The following is a 19,281-nucleotide window of genomic DNA, read 5'->3' as shown; positions in this document are numbered from 1 at the left end:
TTAATACATGGCCTGTCTGCTCCCTCTGCTTCACATACAGGATACACGCTTATCACTTATCTCTTGTGCACCGCCAGTTTAGACATTCATTCATTTCTCCTCGAAATAAGTACTTGGCATTGGCATCATTTTTGAAACTCTTGTTTTCATAGCTTTCCTTATCCCCCCCTTTTTTTTTCTCTCTTCACCTTAATCATGGGGATACATTCATTTCTGAGTCGCATGAGGATGCAGGCTATCCAGGGCCACATATGAGCACCTCTTCACTGGCCTCGCAAGCCTAATCTGGTCCGGTGATGAAGCCGAGGTGGGGAGAGGCACGGTGCTCGGCGGTACCGCCTGCTTAAGCCTGCCTTTTATGTGGAGACACATGGTGCACCCGGAGAGAGGTCTTCTGGGGATGCTGGCAGATGGCGTGGCTCTCAGATAAAGGCAGCATCAGTGTGACAAGCGGTGCGGTGCAGCTCCACAGGCCTCTGCGCAAGAGCCCCCGCCGAAGCATCAGGGTGTGTGTGTGTGTGTGTGATGCCTGCCCGGCTGCCACCGCTGCAGTGCGAAGTCCCAGTCTTGAACACAAAAGGCGAATCAGTGCTCACTTGTGGAGACACTAACACTTTTTTTTGAAGGGGGTGCAGTGACAAGCTTGAAGGCAACAGAGTTATTGTAGCAGAGCTTTGGTTTTGGGTTGGTACCCCCCTCCCTTTCATCCTCATAGGTGATTAATCTTGTGAAAAATATTTTTTTGTAATCATGATCAAATCGCTTTGGGAAGTGCTGATGCCATGACAGAAAAAAACAAACATCCTGATTTGAAGGGATATTGACACTCAAGGCTAAGCAATTGTTTCTATCAGAAATGAAAGGCAAGATCATTCAAAAGAAATATTCCAGCACAAGCATGCAAAACACACACACAATACTTTTACAATACTCTCAAGTTATTGAAATTCAGGTAATTCATCCTCTTGATGCTTTTTTTGTGAAAACAAGACAATCTTTCTTCATACATCATCCAACCCACTGTAGACTACTTACATCATTTGTATTTTACTCCTTTCTGCTAAACAAATGACGCCATCTTTATGATGTGGCTGTGCTAGAAGAGATGGAGGACACAGCAGCACATAATTCCATTCCATCACCACACATGGAGGAATAAAATAATTATTAAAGCTTTAGAAGGAAAAATATAATTCTGGCAAAGAGCTGCTTTTCTCTCAAACTTTAAGCTCCTATAGGCTCCCCTGTTCTGATCTTTGGTAGAAAAGAACATGCACGCTCATTTATCAATTAAGATCTAAAGAGGGCATTTGCTGTGGAAAAGGGCTGTGAGAGACATGTTGGGCTTTTAAGTGACCCTTAGAGAAATATATAGTGGATGGGAGCCTCCTTAGAAACCAATTAAATCTGACTCGGAGGTGCTGGCGTGGTATGCTTATGATCAGTCACCCTGGGTAATAAACTACACTCCGGGGCCGGCGAGGTGTGGTGTTTGGGGGAGACACCGAGGCCCAAGCACGCCTCAAGGTAACCAGCTGGACATGAGATATGGGGGCCATGCACGAGGATGGCCCTGACTGGGGCTTAATTTTCTAAAAAAAAAAAAAAAAAGAGTCCAATGCAAATCAGAAACATTGTTGTGTTGGAGACAGCCTCTCTCAAGTCTCTAATGCAATGTTAAAGCTTATTTGAAAATGCTATATGACAGATGCTCTGCAGCGATACACTTAGTGAATATATACCGTATTTTCCAGACTATAAGTCGCACCGGAGTATAAGTCGCACCAGTCAAAAAATGTGTCATAAAGAGGAAAAAAACATATATATAAATATATATATGTTGTACCTGAGTCGCAGGACCAGCCAAACTATGAAAAAAAAGTGTTTTCCCCGGAAAATACGATACATGAGAATTGTACCGTGGAGGTAACATAAAAGACCACACATATCAGAATAAGTCATTTTATTTACATGGTGTATCTGCAGATACAAAAAACCTTTTACACTGTATTCAAAATGTGCAATAAGTTGGTATACAGCCTGCCCCTTCAAAAACAACAAGCATGTCAGAGCTTACACTGCATTCTCGAAGGGCATACTAAACCTGGAACAAACCACAACCGAAAAAAAATCACTGCAGCCATAGGCGTCCATAATCACCCATTGTGTTACCACTTCAGCTCTACTTCTAGTGGACAGACGCTCAATCCTAAGTGACAAGCCCAGTCATTCTAACCACGGTGAAACAACATTCGATGTATTCATATTTCTGTATAATCAGAAAGGCCATCAGTAATCATTATGGAGAAATGAGAATTACAACGTACCAAACGTGTGGATAATGAGGATATACTTCTATAAAGATCTGAATAAACTAAGGCCCGAAGCAACTTAAAATGATTAGTATGAACAAATGTAAACTTCCCTAAGGTAACACCTAAGGATAAAGAAATGGACAGCATTGGCTGGATATGCTAGATATTTAAAGATAAAATACTGACTTAACCAGCAATTTAAATGAAAAAGGGATGACAGGTCTATCACTATGAAGGACTGGGAAAAAACTATGAAGGGTGTTTCTGTGCTTAAGCGACAAAGTGTTAGCATCAAATGACATGTTTATCGTTTACACTTGATTCACGCCTCAGCTCTGTGGGAAGGATTTTTAATACGCTGAAGGCCAATAATTTGACAAAGTCTTTCCCCAATGGAATGACACGCCAAGCCAGTACCATTTCATGTACATACATATTTTCTTTAGCCAATTGGGGGCTTGATAATGAGAACAAGTCCCATTGTTGTTTTCCTATTTACTGCCAACAGCAGGAAGATGATTAGCAGTCCATCTGGTTTAAGGTGTGCTAAGCACTTGGCCCCATAACGCTGTTCAAAATGTACTACTCATTTCTGCCTATACATACATTTCAGAACTATGTAAATTTTAACCCAATGTTTGATCAATGTATCCCAATAACACAACCTGTATCAATTTGTGTATCAATTTCCCTTTTAAGTATCACAGGAATGTTTTACTTGTCACAAACCATCATCCAATGGTCACATGCAGTGCAGAGCAGCAAGTGAAAATTCCTCTAAAACAACCATGCATTTTGCCATCGGGACATGAATAAAACAGGTATGACAAATAGGTACCTGAACAATCCAACACTTTTGTTTTGATATGTTTCTGAACCGGATGATACAGTAAAGCCAAGGTTTGCAGATCTTTGACCAAGTGCTCCATATTCATGCTTTACGAGCCATGGTTTTCCTCAAGTTTCAAAACTCTAGACTAGAGACACAAAATGAAACAATGTACTACCCTCTTACAATGCCCAAATTATTGACTCACTGCCTTCACACCAAATAACACCGTTATTTAAAGGAAATAACACGATGGCACCATAATGCCATCAAGACCATAAGAAATTATAACCGTTCACAACTTTGGCAGAAATGTATTAAGAAAAAAATGAATGGTAATGGCTGCATATACTGTAATGTTTTGGCAAGGTCTTCCAAGCTGTAATATTGAGCATTTAACATAATGTTCAACTTTTGTGAATCTGTGTGCGGGGAAGGGTGTCCCTAGGTTTGTTTGGCAACTGAATTCTAACCTAAAGTACATCAATCTCCCAAATAAAAACAATGAATACACATCATAAGGCAGAATTTGTTTCCCTTTTCATAAGAACTGTTTAAAAATGACCTGGCATCCATTCTGTCACCTGTGTGTCAACATTTTTGAAGTGTGCCTCCATGTTACACAGTCTATGAATTACACAATGAATACTTCACAAACTTGCAATGGGAAGAGTCATTTCTGAGGTTATCGAAGCGCCAGAAGCTTCTGGGGAGCTTCTGATACTTTACATAACATCCAATAATACTTGAACCCTAGAAATGTGGAATTCCTTACAAACAAAATGAAATGACAACTGTCAACAAATTAGAACAATGTATCGTAGACCAATATCAGAGTGAAAGATTATTGTCAAACACACAAAATAAGTACCGTTCATGGAGAAACTTTCACATACAAAAAAACAAACAAACAAAAAAAAAAAAAACGATAACAGGTTCAAAGGGATTATAAGTCATTAGGATCACATTCACTGAAATGGTTGGAATAAGGGAAGCTGAAAAATAAAATAGCCAAATCATTACAAAACAAAAAGGAAAGGAACATTTTCTTCAGATGTCCTTACTCTAAAAAAAGTTAACGTGATTGGACATAGTAGTGTACTGCCTGTGCGGCTAGCTAATGTAGCTAAAGTATGGCTCTCTGGAACAGCATACTACACAGGTGGAGTATCAATGGAAAACGCTCAGGCTAAAAGCAGTAAGAACAACAGTGTGGCAATCACTGAGCCAGAAGGGTGGAGGGCAGCGGGAATTACATGATGACTCACTGCCTCTCGTGTCAAATTGTGCACAAAAAATGGAGTCAAGAGTTTCAGAAAAATACAAGCAACCCTAAACAACATTAAGACATTTCCCTGTGTGTATCCACAACTGATGACATTTCTTCAATGTTACTAAAGCTTGGGGGGGGGGTTGGGGGTTCTTCTCATGTGCTTCTCGAGTTTCCTTATTTGGGATATGTATGTGTTTATGCATACAAAAAATAAAGAGATAACTTTGTCCAAAGACTACTGATCCTTTACAACCAAAGAACAACACAATACGCTTCCCTTGTCATGAACATGCAGAAAATATTCCAGTATATGTTAATCCTCTAAATCACATTCTTTGCACTTGATATGCCCAACAACATAATGACTATCTAATCTAGCATGAGGGAGACACTGGAACCCACTAACACAAACATCACCTCTCATCTTTTCCTCGGGAAAAAAAAGAAAATAAGCAATGGCACCAGAACATGTCTAAAAGTTGTTAAAACCTGCTTTGTTGTTTCATCTATCCCAAAAGTGCAAGTAGCAAGCAAAGTCTTCTGAAGTTCCAAAACTATTTTAACCATTTTCAATAGTGCTTTTCCTGCAAGTAATCTTTCATCTTATTCGGTAAAGGCAATTTCTGGATCAGGTCTATCCGTGTGTACTGGCGAATGACAAACCGGCAGAGATACTGCAGAGACCGCACTTGCATAAACCGGGACACGGGATTGGTCAGTCTGACGGGGTAGGTCGCAGATCCGGGTAGGCGTGACCTGGAGTAGCAGAAGGCTCCGCTCTCAGAATCCTTTATCGAGTGTTCAATGAGATCCACAATGGACGTGTGTCCCTCTACATCCGGCTGCTCATAGAAGCTGAAACTGCCGTTGGAGTGTTCTATTCTGGTGTGGAGTGTCTTTCCTTGGGAGCGGAAGCTCAGGCTAAGCAGGTAGCGGTCGTCCGAGCTGTCCCGCACCAAGAAGGACCCATCGATCAAGTTGGTCAGCTTCTCCTCCGCCTCCCACCGGGTGATCGGTCCCCAGTACCAACCCTGTTTGGCCAGCTTCTTCAGCTCAACGGTCAGACTCGTCACCACCATGTGCCCGCTGTTCTGAACGGCGTCGTAGACCCGCCGCACGCCTGGGGCCGAGTTGGGGTCAAAGTTGAGGTGGTGCATGACCCGCTCAGCAACCTGAGCATGGGTGCCCCCAAATGCGGGTAAGGTCCTTTGGAGGAGACTGCCCGACAGTGGAGGTAGAGGAGGTGAGAGGGGGGCTTCGAGTTGCGAGCCTTGCAGCAGAACGTTGGCCGTGTTGAGCAGCAGTCTATTCACCGACGGTTCCATGAAGAGGTCTGGGGACATCAGCTCCTGGTCGATGGGGTCCTCATCCGCATCAAGAGAGCATCTATCTGACTGTGGCCCTACCTCCATAGGTGACATGCCATCCAGGCAGAAAGAGCGAGAGCCATCTTCAGAGTACAGTCCATCATCTAAAGGCATTGTGTACTGGATATAGTCCTGAGCTGCAAGGCCGATGACTACAGGCACATTTTCATCAATATCTAGATGAAGGTCTCCATTCTGAGGTTCTGGATCCTTCAACGAGTCACTTGACTCTTTAAAGAGTCCATCCCTAGGAAATTCCAGGTAGTCTTTCCGAACACCATTAAGTGCAGGGCTCGCGCCGGATGAATGGATCAATGCGTTCACCGTGGCTTCCATTTTCATACATGTCTCTTCAGAGTTTGCTGGTCTAAGAGGCCACGGGGTCGGGCTGTAATGGTGGTTTCGGACAGAGGACCGCAATGAGGGCTGGGATTTTAAGTCACTAAATGTAATGGGTGCGGAGGATGATGAGAATGTGTCGTCATCTACAGAACTTACAGACGGTGAACTCCCTTTGACTTTGACCTTCTGTTTTGTAGACAGTCTCCTTTTCAGGGTGCCCATTAGGCTCTCACTCTTGGAGCGATTCTTGGGCCCTTTCTCCTCTTCATTATCAAAGTCACTATTAACAAGATCTTTGCTGTAACAGCCTCCAAACAGGGAGTCTTCCACTGCAAAACTGGCTGCCAGTGTTGACGGTGCAGCAAACTCATTTTCATCTTTGCCTTTTAAATTTAGTGACTTTCTTATGGTCTTAAGGCTTATCTTCTTCATTCTGATAGTTCCTCCCAAATTTAGGCAAGGGGGTGACTCAGGCAATGCTTTACAGATGACCAAGTTGCCTGTCCCTCTGCTTGCTCATCGCTTATCAGGTGAACACCTCTGCCATTCCTGGAAAAGAAATGACTGCTTAGTATTCACTTATTAAGTATGATACATAACTACAACTCACATAACTCAAGATTGAAACACACAGACACACACTTACAAACATATTCTTAATTATATTATAGTAACCAACATTCATAAATAGGCTAGGGCCTGCCTAGAAATAGGGGATCAAAAGCAGATAATCTATTTACACATGTATTACAAACGTAGTCCTCCTTTACATTGAAGAAAAGTTTGAATAAACATACATAGTGTAACTTAAGTCAAAATTCTAGTAGTATCTTAGTAATATCTGGTTAACAATACATTTCCCCCTTCAGATTTCATCCTGTTTAGAATGCAATAGTAAAGCTATTATAGAGCTTATGATGTTATGAGCAGCCCAATCACTCATACAATTAACCCTTGCGAATGTCGATTCTAAACAGCTTAAATGTCTGATTGAGGGAATCTTACGGTGACGTTAAATTGTCTGCGAGAGAGGAAGCCATGAAATGTAATGCCAAACAACAATGTGTTGAAAGTTAACGTTAGCATGCTATCTGGCTTGAACTGATATTGAAGATAGCCAGCTAGCCAAGTTGTTCTTATGTTTCTATTACACACTAACTAAATAAAGGAGACCTGGCTACGATAACCATCATTCTCATCCAAATTCAAGTCCTTATATTAGTTTACAGTCACAACATGACTCATTTAGGACCATTCGGTATTATGAAACGGTGGGCCTAATTCACGAGCCTAGTGACTGCCAAGATATCCTAAATAGTTAGTTAGCATGCTGGCTAATGCTAACTTGACAAGCTATCATTGTTGGACAAATACAAAGAAAGCCATTTTATCCAAATATTTACGTTTCACATCAATCTAGATGGAATGTGTATATTTACCTGTTGTGTTTCATCCGAAAGACAAGAACTGGTGTATTTCCGAACTATGTCCAAAAGATCTGACTCACATACTGAAATAAAACAAGAAGCTAATATCACTAACGTTTAGCCCAAAGGCTGTACAACCTCTACAACTCTCACTGATGATGGTTAGCTTTAGCGTTGGCTAACGTTACTGCTAACTAGCTTCCAATGCTAAATAATAAAAAATCGCTTTGCCGTGTTCTGAATATGCGATTTACAGCATAAAACACAATTCAACGGGATATACGTTTGAATGCGCGACATTTGCTTAAGGTTTAAACATATCTACAATCACGATGTTTAGCATTTAAAACTTTTCTCCCCCTTTTCAATCGTCCTCTTGCTCTACCCCTTTGTTTGCTGTTGCATCATGGGAGAAAGAGGTAGGTGGTGTTGAAGGGAGAACCTGGGGTCGCTGCTTTACACCAGTCTATGCTTCACACACGAATGGGCTACAAGAAAAACATACAAATCTGTAGTAGCCTAAGGTTACTCAATAATAATAAGCCTAAGGTTACGCATAATTTTACTCAATGTTTAGTAGTGTTTTATGTTTCATAACCGCAGGAAACACTAATTCCAGAATACAATATGATTTATTTTACCTATCAAAAAATCAGTCTGAACCTTAGCCTAACCTTTTTTTTCCAGTTCACCAAAACATTGTGGACATCAGATTCAAATAATAGCCTATCAGCATCCTGCCCCGATACCAGCATAGGCTATTTTCCAAATGCCATGAATTGAGTTGACACATGTAGGCTAGCCTTTTATAGGTGTGTAGGGCTACCTTGAATCATTGTGAAATATAACAAACCTGAGGATAGGCTGCTAATCAATCCATTGCTGGATGAGGATGAAGTAGGCTAATCAACCCATTGTTGGAACTGTTGTCAGATTGATTAAGCCACATGCATATCTGCTATCAGGTTAGGTATAGGTTTTTTTTGTCCTTTTTTTGACTGTGTGCTTCTGTACATTTTAAACACACACACAAACACACCCTCACTCCCCATCTTTGCTTTTATGCCAGCCCCACTGAACCTTTCCCCAATAAAATCTTCCCCTTTCTGATTTGCATGAGCTCAGGTCAATGAGGCCTGCAGGCCATAAATAGCAAATGGAACTTGGAAGTTCAAAACTTGTTATATCTAATAGAACATACGTTCTCACTGGCCATGAACATGATTGTGAAGTCGGCCGAGGTGGAATGCAGAGGGCCCAAGTCAAGATCTGGGACCCGTCAGCCCCCCATAAGAGCCTTCATGGATGACTTAACAGTGATGACAACATCTGTTCCAGGGTGCAGGTGGCTCCTCAGGGGCGCCATCGGCTCATCTCCTGGGCAAGGATGAGCTTCAAACCTGCTAAGTCCAGGTCTCTGGTCCTAAAGAAGGGTAAAGTGTCCGATCGTTTCCGCTTTGCCCTGGGAAAGACCATAATTCCATCGGTGACTGAAAAACTGGTCAAGAGCCTGGGGAAGATCTTTGATAGCTCCCTGAAGGACTCAGCTGCCATAAAACAAACCAAGCGCGACCTGACGTCGTGGCTCATAGCGATTGACAGATCTGGCCTCCTTGGGAAATTGAAAGCCTGGATCTACCAGCACGGAGTCTTGCCAAGAATACTCTGGCCCCTGTTAGTCTACGAGGTACCAACATCAACAGTCGAGGCTCTAGAGAAGTCTATCAGCCAGCTCCTCAGGAAATGGCTGGGGCTCCCTCGGTCCTTGAGCAGCATTACCCTGTACGGCCATTCCACCAAGCTGCATCTTCCTTTGAGTGGACTAACAGAGGAGTTCAAAGTCACCCGCTCCAGAGAGGTGTTAATGTACAGGGACTCCAGAGACACAAAAGTTGCAGCAGCAGGAATCCTCGTGAAGACCGGGAGGAAGTGGCAGGCGCAAGAAGCTGTCACTAGAGCTGAGCCGCGACTAAGGCACAAAAAGCTGGTGGGCTCCGTGGCAACGGGACGGGCAGGTCTTGGTTGTTTTCCCAAGCCACGTTACGATCTGGCTCATGGAAAAGAGAGGTACAGACTGATTCAAGATGAAATACGAGCAGAGGTGGAAGAAAGAATGTTACACCAAAATGGCCGGCATGTCCAAACAAGGAGCGTGGACCAGGTGGGAACATGCAGATCCCCGCAGAATCACCTGGGCAGCTCTGGAAAGCCGAGCCACTTCGGATCAAGTTTCTTGTCCAATCCGTCTATGACGTCCTCCCAAGCCCAGCCAACCTGCAACACCTGGGGCCTGGCAGACACTCCTGAGTGCAAGCTGTGCCAGAAGAGGGGCACCCTGGAGCACATCTTAGCAGCTGCTCAAAAGCGCTAGGGGAGGGGCGGTACCGCTGGCGCCACGACCAGGTGCTAAAGGCTTTGGCGGACTCCATCTGCTCAGCGATCCAGCACAGCAAGACCCAGGCAGCCCCCAAACAATCAATCACCTTCATTAGAGCTGGGCAGAAGGAACAACACCACCGGCCTAGCTCTACAGGGGGGCTCCTCACCACCGCCCGTGACTGGCAGCTTCAAGTCGACCTAGGAAGACATCTCAAGTCCTCAAGTTCCCAGGCAACATCACAGCCACTTCTCTCCGCCCAGACATGGTGCTAACATCTGAGTCTACCAAGCAAGTGGTTATCCTGGAACTGACTGTCCCCTGGGAAGACCGTATTGAAGAGGCCCACGAGCGCAAGAGGGCTAAGTATGCAGAGCTCAGGTCGGAGTGCCGGAACAACGGCTGGAAAGCTCGCTGTGAGCCAGTCGAGGTCGGGTGCCGAGGCTTCGCTGGCCGCTCACTGCTGCGAACCCTCAAACTCCTTGGAGTGAAAGGACTACAATTGAAAAAAGCCACCACAAACATCTTAGAGGCCGCAGAGAGGGCGGGGGGATCCGTGGAGCAAGATGCCACTTGGACACAAGCCGGGGACTGATCACCCCCGGCTGGGTCACCCGGGTGAGGGTGTATAAAGATTAAAGACCCGAAACACCCTATGACCCCGGGTTCTTGACTGATGACGTGTCCAAGTAGCACCAGAAGGTGTATTCAAACTCTAAGGGGCCGTTTATACGAGAACGATTGCGAAGGAAGACGACAAAATATTTTATCATAAGTGCCTTTCGTTTACATGGCGACCCCGCCATCAGGGCTTGAAGACGCAAAAATCTGAAGACTCAGAGTTTTGAAGACGACCCGGGTTGTGTCTCCGTCTAAACGGCTAAACCAAAGATCCTTGATTACCTCTCTGGCTAAACTGTCAAATTAGAATGTCTGCGCCATTGACGTGCGGGGTTCTATCACACCACCACCCAGCGGTCTGGAATGCATATCAATCGAATATCACATACTCTTGCGTCTTCATATAAACAAAGATTTCCCCCTGAGAATGCTCGTCTAAACGCGAATAAAAAAATTAAGACGAGACGCCACTTCTGCGTCTTCTCTTTTCATCGTCACCGTATAAACGTAGCCTAATACAGAGGTCTATCACAACACAACTAGTAAACATGAAACACAACAGGAGGGTTAAAATGCAAAGTCAAGAGTATAGTGGCAGGAAGCCTAAATGGCTTTTTTGAAGCCTTCACCTAATCCTCGGTTTCCTTGTCCCCACATTAGAGTTTGATATTCTGAGTCCACCTGTTCATATCATCTATAGCCTTGGGCCTCCACACTGGGTGCCTAGGCCTATGTGCAGTGGTACGTTCGTCAAACCAGTCATAGGTCCAGTTCTGTTTTGCTACACTTTAGTTGTAATCAGAACTGTACTGTTGTGATATTGTGAATCTTGGACTTTTAGAGCCATAGCACAGTGGGAAAACAATGTCATGGTTACCTGAATAAATACACATACACATCAACCATAATGGTCTGTTATTTTTTGTTCCTTGAGAAATTGGGACTCATAATAGGGACTCATAATTATGACCGCCGCACAGCGAAGCGGCGGTCATATAGGTTTAGTCAGATTTTTTTCTTTTTTTTCTTTTTTTTCTTTTATTTTTTTATTTTTTTATTTTTCGCATGCCCAAATTTCCGTCAATGATTCCCGGGACACTGAAAGACCGGGGTACACGAAACTTGGTGGACATGTAACCCCACATGGATAGCATGGAACCATCGTTTTTCGTTTTGATCTGTAGCCCCTCCGCTGAATTGGACCCCGAAAAGGAGGGTAGGGCAGACACAGTTTTCTGTGAATATCTCGAAAACCGTAGGGTTTAGGAGGACCATTTTTTTTTTGTATGTTGATCTCAAGGGGCCATGTCAACCCATTCCATAACCACTCATTTCATGTATAGCGCCACCTAGTTAAACACAAAAAAGTAAAAATGAGGTGGTGTAATTGAAGGTATCTGTGACCTAACATAGTCAAAACTGCACAAAATTGGAAGTGTAGGATCATTATGACACCCTATGTATGCACGCCAAGTTTTGTGGAATTCCGTTCATGGGGGCCACACAATAAATTAATTTATGTTACTATACACCAACTGGCCTGTAGGTGGCCGGAGACAGTTTTCTGTGAATATCTCGAGAACCGTAGGGCCTAGGAGGTCCACCTTTTTTTTTGTATGTTGGTCTTAAGGGGGCATGTCAACCCATCCCATTACCACTTATTTCATGTATAGCGCCACCTAGTTAAAAATTAAAAGCAAAAATGAGGTGTTTTCATCTCAATATCTCTGGCTGACAAGGTCAAAACTGCACGAAATTAAAGAGTAGGATCATTATGACACCCTCTGAATGCATGCCAAGTTTTGTACTTTCGTTCATGGGGGCCTTACAATAAAATAATTTATGTGTACATTTAGTGGCGTACACCAACAAGGATTCGGGACACTGAAAGACCGGGTACACAAAACTTGGTGAGCATGTACCCCCACATGGATAGCATGGAACCGTCATTTTTCGTTTTCATCTGCAGCCCCCGCTGGACTGGACCCCCGAAAGGAGGGTAGGGCAGACACAGTTCTCTGTGAATCTTTTATGGTATGTTGGTCTCAAGGGCCCACATCAACCTGGCTCATAATCACTCATTTGTGATTTGCCCCGGTAAAAAATGAAAATCAGTAGGATTAAAAGAAAGCCAAAATAAATATTCATCATCATCATCATGGCTGCATTTTCAGTATTGGCGAGAAGTAGTCGTTTGTCCACTAGATGGCGCATCGTTGCAGTGAGGCGTAATTTTGTTGGAAGTTAAAAGTGGGTTGGAAAAAAACAATGGGCCTTCATACAAGGACTGTAATTTACACGCGGCGAACATCTAATAAGGATAGGGCGATGTTCACATGAAGTGTAATTCCCATTTCTTCTTGAAGCGAAATAAATCTAAGGATGTTTCTCGGACATGCTTGGTTTTACTGCAGGTACGTTAATCTTGTAATATCAATAAGGACCTAGGTAATGTTACCGTTAAGCGTTGGTTGAGTGATGGAGGCATTTGATTGATTGCATTTGTAGAAAACTATAAATGCAGTTATACCAAGCAAATTGATAGCAGCACTGTTTGTATCTTTCGACTGTCATTTATTGCACGTGCTACAAAATCATTCTGTGCAATGGAAGATTTACCAACGTTACACCGGTCTGATACAGTTTTGCCTATACATGCGTGAGACTGAGACGCCTGTTTATTTTGTTTTAGTGCGTGCAGGGTGTGAGAGGGGAATCGATGTGCTTTGATTACAGCTTGGTAGTTGTAGTCTGTGAAATTAAAAAGCACGTGTGTGTGAAGTATCCAAACAATGACACCTTCATTTCATTATGGCTGCTTTAGCAAATCACCTTAAGCTACTGTGTAGTGGGTCCCATTTAGAAGTGGCTACTTCATTCGCGCTTTCCTTGACTCATGGAGCTGCGTGAATGTTATTACAACTTTTCGCCACGATATGACAGTTTAAGTCCGCTTGATACTGTAAGGCGTAAGCCATTGGTTTCCAAAGGAGATTTTATTTGTGTCGCCAGCATAGCCTATTGACAATTTATGTTGTCAATAGGCCTACCTTATAATCCTACCTGTAGCTTAGGGAAGCTAACAACTTTCTATTAGGATCTAGTTTGTTAGTTACCGTTTTGTCATAACTCCCTGATGCATTTTTGCATTTAGAATAGCCAGAGCGTGTATATCTCAATCGGAAAATTAAACAATATCGGTGCCTATGGACTAGGCTGGGTGAACCCAGCCTGATCTGCCCGCTATTTATTTTTGATTTCTTAAAAGATTGAGCTTGGTCTGATGAAAGCCAGACTAGCCATGGACCTCAGTTAAACAATGCAAGGGAACATGAATCAGCCTATATTTGCACTAACAATAACGGACAAAAGCTTTTCAACTTTGGCCCGTTAAAATGTGTATGAACAGTCTAGCGGCGCATTTCATCAAGGCCCATTTGGACATGTCAGTTATTTGCACCACTGGTTAGATGTAAAACAGCATTTCGTTTCAGACTAGGCTACTGTTACTTAATTTGTGCATTAACAATAACGTTTCAGACTACTGTTACTTAATTTGTGCATTGACAATAAAATTATTACATGAACTAAAGATGACTAAAATCTTATGTAGAAGAAGAAACATTCACAAAAAATCCATCCATCCAAAAATGACCTTTGTTTTTTTTTTTTTTTGAAAACGGCATGGAACTGACAGAGATGTTTTTGTTTATAAATACATAAAAAATAAATAAATAAATAACATTATGCTGATACCTTTTGCTTTTCCCAAATACAATGTAGCCTACAGGTGTAAGTGACCTTTCATCAATCCAGTTGCAATGGATGAACTGTGATGAACTGCCCTACTTGTGATTGTTTAGAGATTTTAAAGGTTTTATAACAATTCTACATCTTCTTTGGCTATTCTACAATCTATTCACCTTTTCAGCACCAGTAGGGTACTTTCTGTGCAGCCGCACACACACACTCAGGCATGCCAAACAAGCATACACAAAAGTTTCAAGAGTGGGGGATGGAGTAAAATATGGAGACAAATTGAAGTGTGATTTATTTTCGCGGAACGGATGTACAGGACTGAGCGGCGGTCATATTTTGTACCGCTATGCGGTACATCTAGTTAACATCAACTTTTGTCGAACAAGCACCTCATTCTGAAATATTTTATGTCAGGATAAAGTGGATAATTGTCCCTAGCATTGCCTAATCAGTGTCATAAACTATTCTTATTGTTCTCTCTATCTTTCTCTCTCTCTCTCTGTCTGTGTGTGTGTTTGTGTTTGTCTGTGTGTCTGAGCCTGTTGCGGTGTGGATTCCTGAATGCTGCATGAGAGCAGGAGTTCTGTGAAGAGACATTAATTAGCCTTACCAATTAAAGCTGATCAGTTTGCCTTTTCATAGGCCTCGGAGACAACAAACCTGCTAATGGTCCTGTCTGGCCTCATGGCACATCCAGTAAAATTACTCACGAACATCTGTTTTGAACTAAACAAAACAGTGAATGTGTAGATGAAAGTTGCCAGCGTGTATCTACTATTTCAATGTTACAACCTGATCAAAATCAGCACCCAAAGCACAGGTAACATACACATTCGTTGGAATGACTGTTGCTGACCACATACTTGTTATTACGTTTTAAAAGAATCAATTATGCATTCCAATTTTAGATTAAATGTGCCATCACTTTAAAATAATGGCAATCATCAACTGAAGCAGCTCTTGTTAGAGTGACACTTATGGCTGTAAAATATGGTGTAAAATATCACTCTGAACAACGTAAAAATGTTAAAAGAGACAATCTAAATTTAGCGTAATTGATGAAGTCCTGTTGAACAGGCACATCATCACATCTCCTTCCGTGTGGGGCTCACAGCTCACCTGATGCATGTTCTCTCTCAGCCTCATCAAACGGTCAGGCCAGATGGACAATGGCCGTCACGAGCGACTAACGGCATACCACCGCCCAGAGGTCGTATCTCGGTTATGACAGGTCGTCCACGACACCACACATTTAACAGGTGTGCACAGGAGGCGAGGGCTTGATGGACATAAGAGGGTGACTTGGGGAGAGCCGAGCCCCAGGCCCAGAGCCCATCGGGGTGACTCACACGACAAGCTGTTTTTGGACCAGACAGATGGTTCCTGCTCATGACATAAGTGGCAGCTACCAAGTATGGTCAATCATGCCTGATTGTCAGAGTAGACTTCATACTTTGTCCTGGAAGTCTCCAAGGGGAACATTGGAGCTCTTGTCTGGTGATGCCCAACAATGTCTCAGCCTGACCCTGACAGTGGAGTCCTAGGTGAGATTTAACAGATTTTGAGAATCATGCTCACCAAATGAATGCCACATCAATGCCCTTCGAAAAAGAAAAAGAAAAGAAAAACATTTTTGTAGAGGAGCATCTGATCATTGGCCTTACATTGATTGGGAAGTGGAGAAATTAACCAATTTACTGTCCAGTGTTTCTCAGGAGAAATAATACATTGCTGATTACTTATTACTCCTTTTAAAAGTAATCTTATTTCTTTACTTATTTCTTGGTATCAAGAAGTTACATTGCAAATTATGTTACTACCTTACTTTCACACCCTCTTCTTTTTAGATCATTAATAATATAATATATGCATCCAGTATACAGTATAACCCTCACATCCGCACACTTTAGAACATAATATTATCATTGCACTTTTCAAAGCCCTGTGACCCCCAACTTACTGATAGATATCATGTTATATTACTATCTATTACTGAGTAATACATAACTTCCCAACACTGCCTCTATCAGAGGACACCAAAGATCTAAGCCAGTGCTCTACCCATGTTTTCAGTTAAACACACTGCAGCCTTTCATATTGGTCAGCATTTAGATCTGCAACATCAATCTTTTTTTATATTTTAGTCTGCCAGAGTTGTGATGCCTGAAGAGAAGATCTAAAGCAGAAGAGTTTGTGTCTGTATTACAGCATCTCATGGGACCCACACACAAGGATGCAGGCTTTAGCGGTGCCATCCACAGGAACCGTGACGACGATACAATTTTGTATCTCCACACTCCACACAAGATCCCCAAGGCCAGCTGAAGCATTGTAATATGAAAGATGTGTTCACTTTCTATGCATTTTGGTGTTTATTTTGTTGAGGCTGTGGTAGAATACATTTCCATGCATTAGCAGTCTACTGTAGATGCAGCTGAAATAGAAGTCATCTGTCATGGGCGTATGAACCACCCTTCCATGCCTTTGCACCGAGGACACATTGCCAAATCCCCCACCCAATACTTCCATGAAGAAGAGCAATCCAGACACACCAAACTGGGTGAGGATGAGGAAGGATGCGTTTAAAAAGCCTTCATTGTAATGGCTACATACAGATTACAAAGCCAACATGTTTCCACCAAACTGGTCGTCTTCAGGGCTAAGCATTCAAACCTTCTACAAGGTAGGTTTCACCTTTTACAACCTAGGTTGACAGGTCATGAACTTAACACCAGCCAATAGGAAAATCACATCCCCCGCCCAATAACTCTGCAGGTTCTCCTTTTTCCTGATATCTTGGTTTCTTTAGCACCTAAAAGGTGCTTCCCTTTTCCTATCTCCACTCTCCATATCATGGTGGGATGAGGATCTCTTCTTACAACTCCCACAGCCCTCTCCCAAGCCCTTCTCAGCTGTCTGCTCTGCGCTGCCTCCCTCCCCTTCTCTTTCTCCATGCTGAAGTCCCCCCGCTGTGGTCAGTGTTAATTGGGACGCTTTGAAATGCTTTGGAGGGGGGGCTTTGTTGAAAGTCAGCCTCACAGCTTCCTCTGCCAGTCACAGTTTGTTTGCTTTTTTTGCCCCCACTCATGCATCCGCTTCCTGGTGACTGGGGCGGCACGCTGGTCAGGCCGGTCTCCCACTGGTAGAGCGGAGCATCCGGGGAAAGTAGATGCTGCCATCCAGAGGTCTGATTGCATCTCTGCGTGTGAGCTAAGCCATGTGAGAAGCATGCAATACGTTTTGCTCTAGATCATGCCACCACCCAACTTTTAAAATTGTTCCTATTTTGTGAGCCATTTACAGCTTATCTACTGTACAGTTTAGTGAATATAATTATATATTTTTTCCAAGTTCTTGAAAATAATTTTCAGGAAATGTTAATCTTTCTACTGTTCCCACCCAAGCCTTGAGGGTTTCAAGATTCCGTTAGAATTGAAACAACAAAGGAACTCAATTTTTCTTTTGTTTTTTAGGCCAAGGCAACATGCATGCTATTGTGGAGTACATACTGAGAAGTTGATTAACATAGACTTTGATGTGTACAGGAAGTGTGTTCAGGTTGGGTTTTGCTAGTGTTGGCGTCCATTCAGCCTCTGAGTTGGAGGAAAACATGTCGATCACATAACGTGGGCCTCTCTCCCGAGGTTTTCCCCAGGTTCATGGGGCACGCTGGCAAAGAGCAGCAGGCCTCAGGGTCTCACATTTCCTCCTGCAGTCACTGCAAGGGCACATGTGATTACATTAACCACATTTAATGGACTGTAATTCCATTCAAGGAATTCAAAGTAACCTTGTAAAATACCTTTGTACTGTATGTGTAAGATGCAGAAAAATGAGAGCTAAATAATGATAAATAGTGTGAACATTCCAATAAAACTAAAACAGCAGTGAACCATATGCATGTATGGGGGTGTATTGAGTGAAGCCTGAGTGCTAAAAACTGTTAAAAGTTAGTTTTAGGGAAAAGAATCAAGATCAACAAAGAGATAAGCAGTGTACACAGACAGCCCAGGAACACAATATGAACTGGATCTGTTTACTTATCTTGATCACACATGACAAATTGCCTCAGGTTTTGGAAAAAAACTGAAATAGCCGACAAACTTCTTCAAGGAGAAGATGGGAAAGCGCCACAGAGAGAGCACAGGGCCAAACAAGTCCAGTGTGATGAATTTTGGGTTTATTTTCTTTCTGCTTAGCTGAACTCCAGCAGTTCCCTGTGGTCTACACACACACACATGCGCGCGCGCGGTTCTGCTGCATTGGCTGTTTCTTTGATAATCAGGAAGAAAGCATTATAAATTGTGCCAAACTTCCCTGAAGCGAGACAAAATTTGGGCTTCTTCCACGTACCCCTGCTTTGACTGGTCCCCTTGTGTCCCCTTATGAAGGGGTCCCTTGTTATCCCAGACTTGATGAGACTGAATTTAAAATGCTGAAAAACAGGAATCGAAAAAAGCAGCAAGAAAGAAAATAATGTTTACTGAAGCATGTAATAGAAGCAGAAAAAAATTAACCTCTTGCATCACATTCCATTGTGGAAGCAGGCGTGAATGTGATTAAACAAGAAGGCGACCGAAAAAAAAAAAGCGCCTGGAGATATTCCAACGTCAATTATTTCTGCAAAGTGCAAAATACTTTTTATGCTTGAAGATTGGTCTATCCTTACAAAACCGTTGTACGTACAGCTTGAAACCATGCAGTGACTGTGCTGTCAGGGCATAACAAGGACAATACAGGAATAACAAAATATTTTATTGATGCCATACAGTATATATCCACTGTTAATTGCCTGTGATGAATCCGGGTCAGCAATGCAAGCACATTTCTGTCTGTTTATCTGTTATCGGTGTGATACATTGGGTTGGGCTGCTCCATCATCACATTTCTTCAAAAGGTCATCTGCCGTGGGGAGGCCTTGAGTGACCGTGCTGACCAGAACTGCCATTGTGGGCCTGCGGGGGGCAGTGC

At 42.9% G+C, this 19,281-nt stretch overlaps 1 protein-coding gene and 1 pseudogene across 1 annotated transcript; one reads left to right on the top strand and one right to left on the bottom strand.

Moving 5' to 3' along the window:
* Nucleotides 1-1,948: 1,948 nt before the first annotated feature.
* socs6b (suppressor of cytokine signaling 6b) lies at nucleotides 1,949-7,971 on the bottom strand. Its single transcript, XM_048259257.1, has 2 exons — nucleotides 7,566-7,971; nucleotides 1,949-6,675 (listed from the first exon to the last, which is right to left on the bottom strand). Exon 2 carries the CDS (start codon nucleotides 6,556-6,558, stop codon nucleotides 4,987-4,989), a length of 1,572 nt encoding a protein of 523 aa, XP_048115214.1. The 5' UTR covers nucleotides 6,559-6,675; nucleotides 7,566-7,971; the 3' UTR covers nucleotides 1,949-4,986.
* Nucleotides 7,960-10,562, top strand: LOC125298546 (annotated as a pseudogene).
* The last annotated feature ends 8,719 nt before the right edge of the window (nucleotides 10,563-19,281 follow it).

Source organism: Alosa alosa, chromosome 1 (assembly GCF_017589495.1).
Source record: "Alosa alosa isolate M-15738 ecotype Scorff River chromosome 1, AALO_Geno_1.1, whole genome shotgun sequence".
Lineage (NCBI taxonomy): Eukaryota > Metazoa > Chordata > Actinopteri > Clupeiformes > Clupeidae > Alosa > Alosa alosa.
This window is presented reverse-complemented; position numbering and strand designations above follow the sequence as displayed.

Bases quoted from the DNA above. Each gene is read 5' to 3' on its own strand.
- socs6b (XM_048259257.1), bottom strand. From the start codon at position 6,558: ATGAAGAAGATAAGCCTTAAGACCATAAGAAAGTCACTAAATTTAAAA.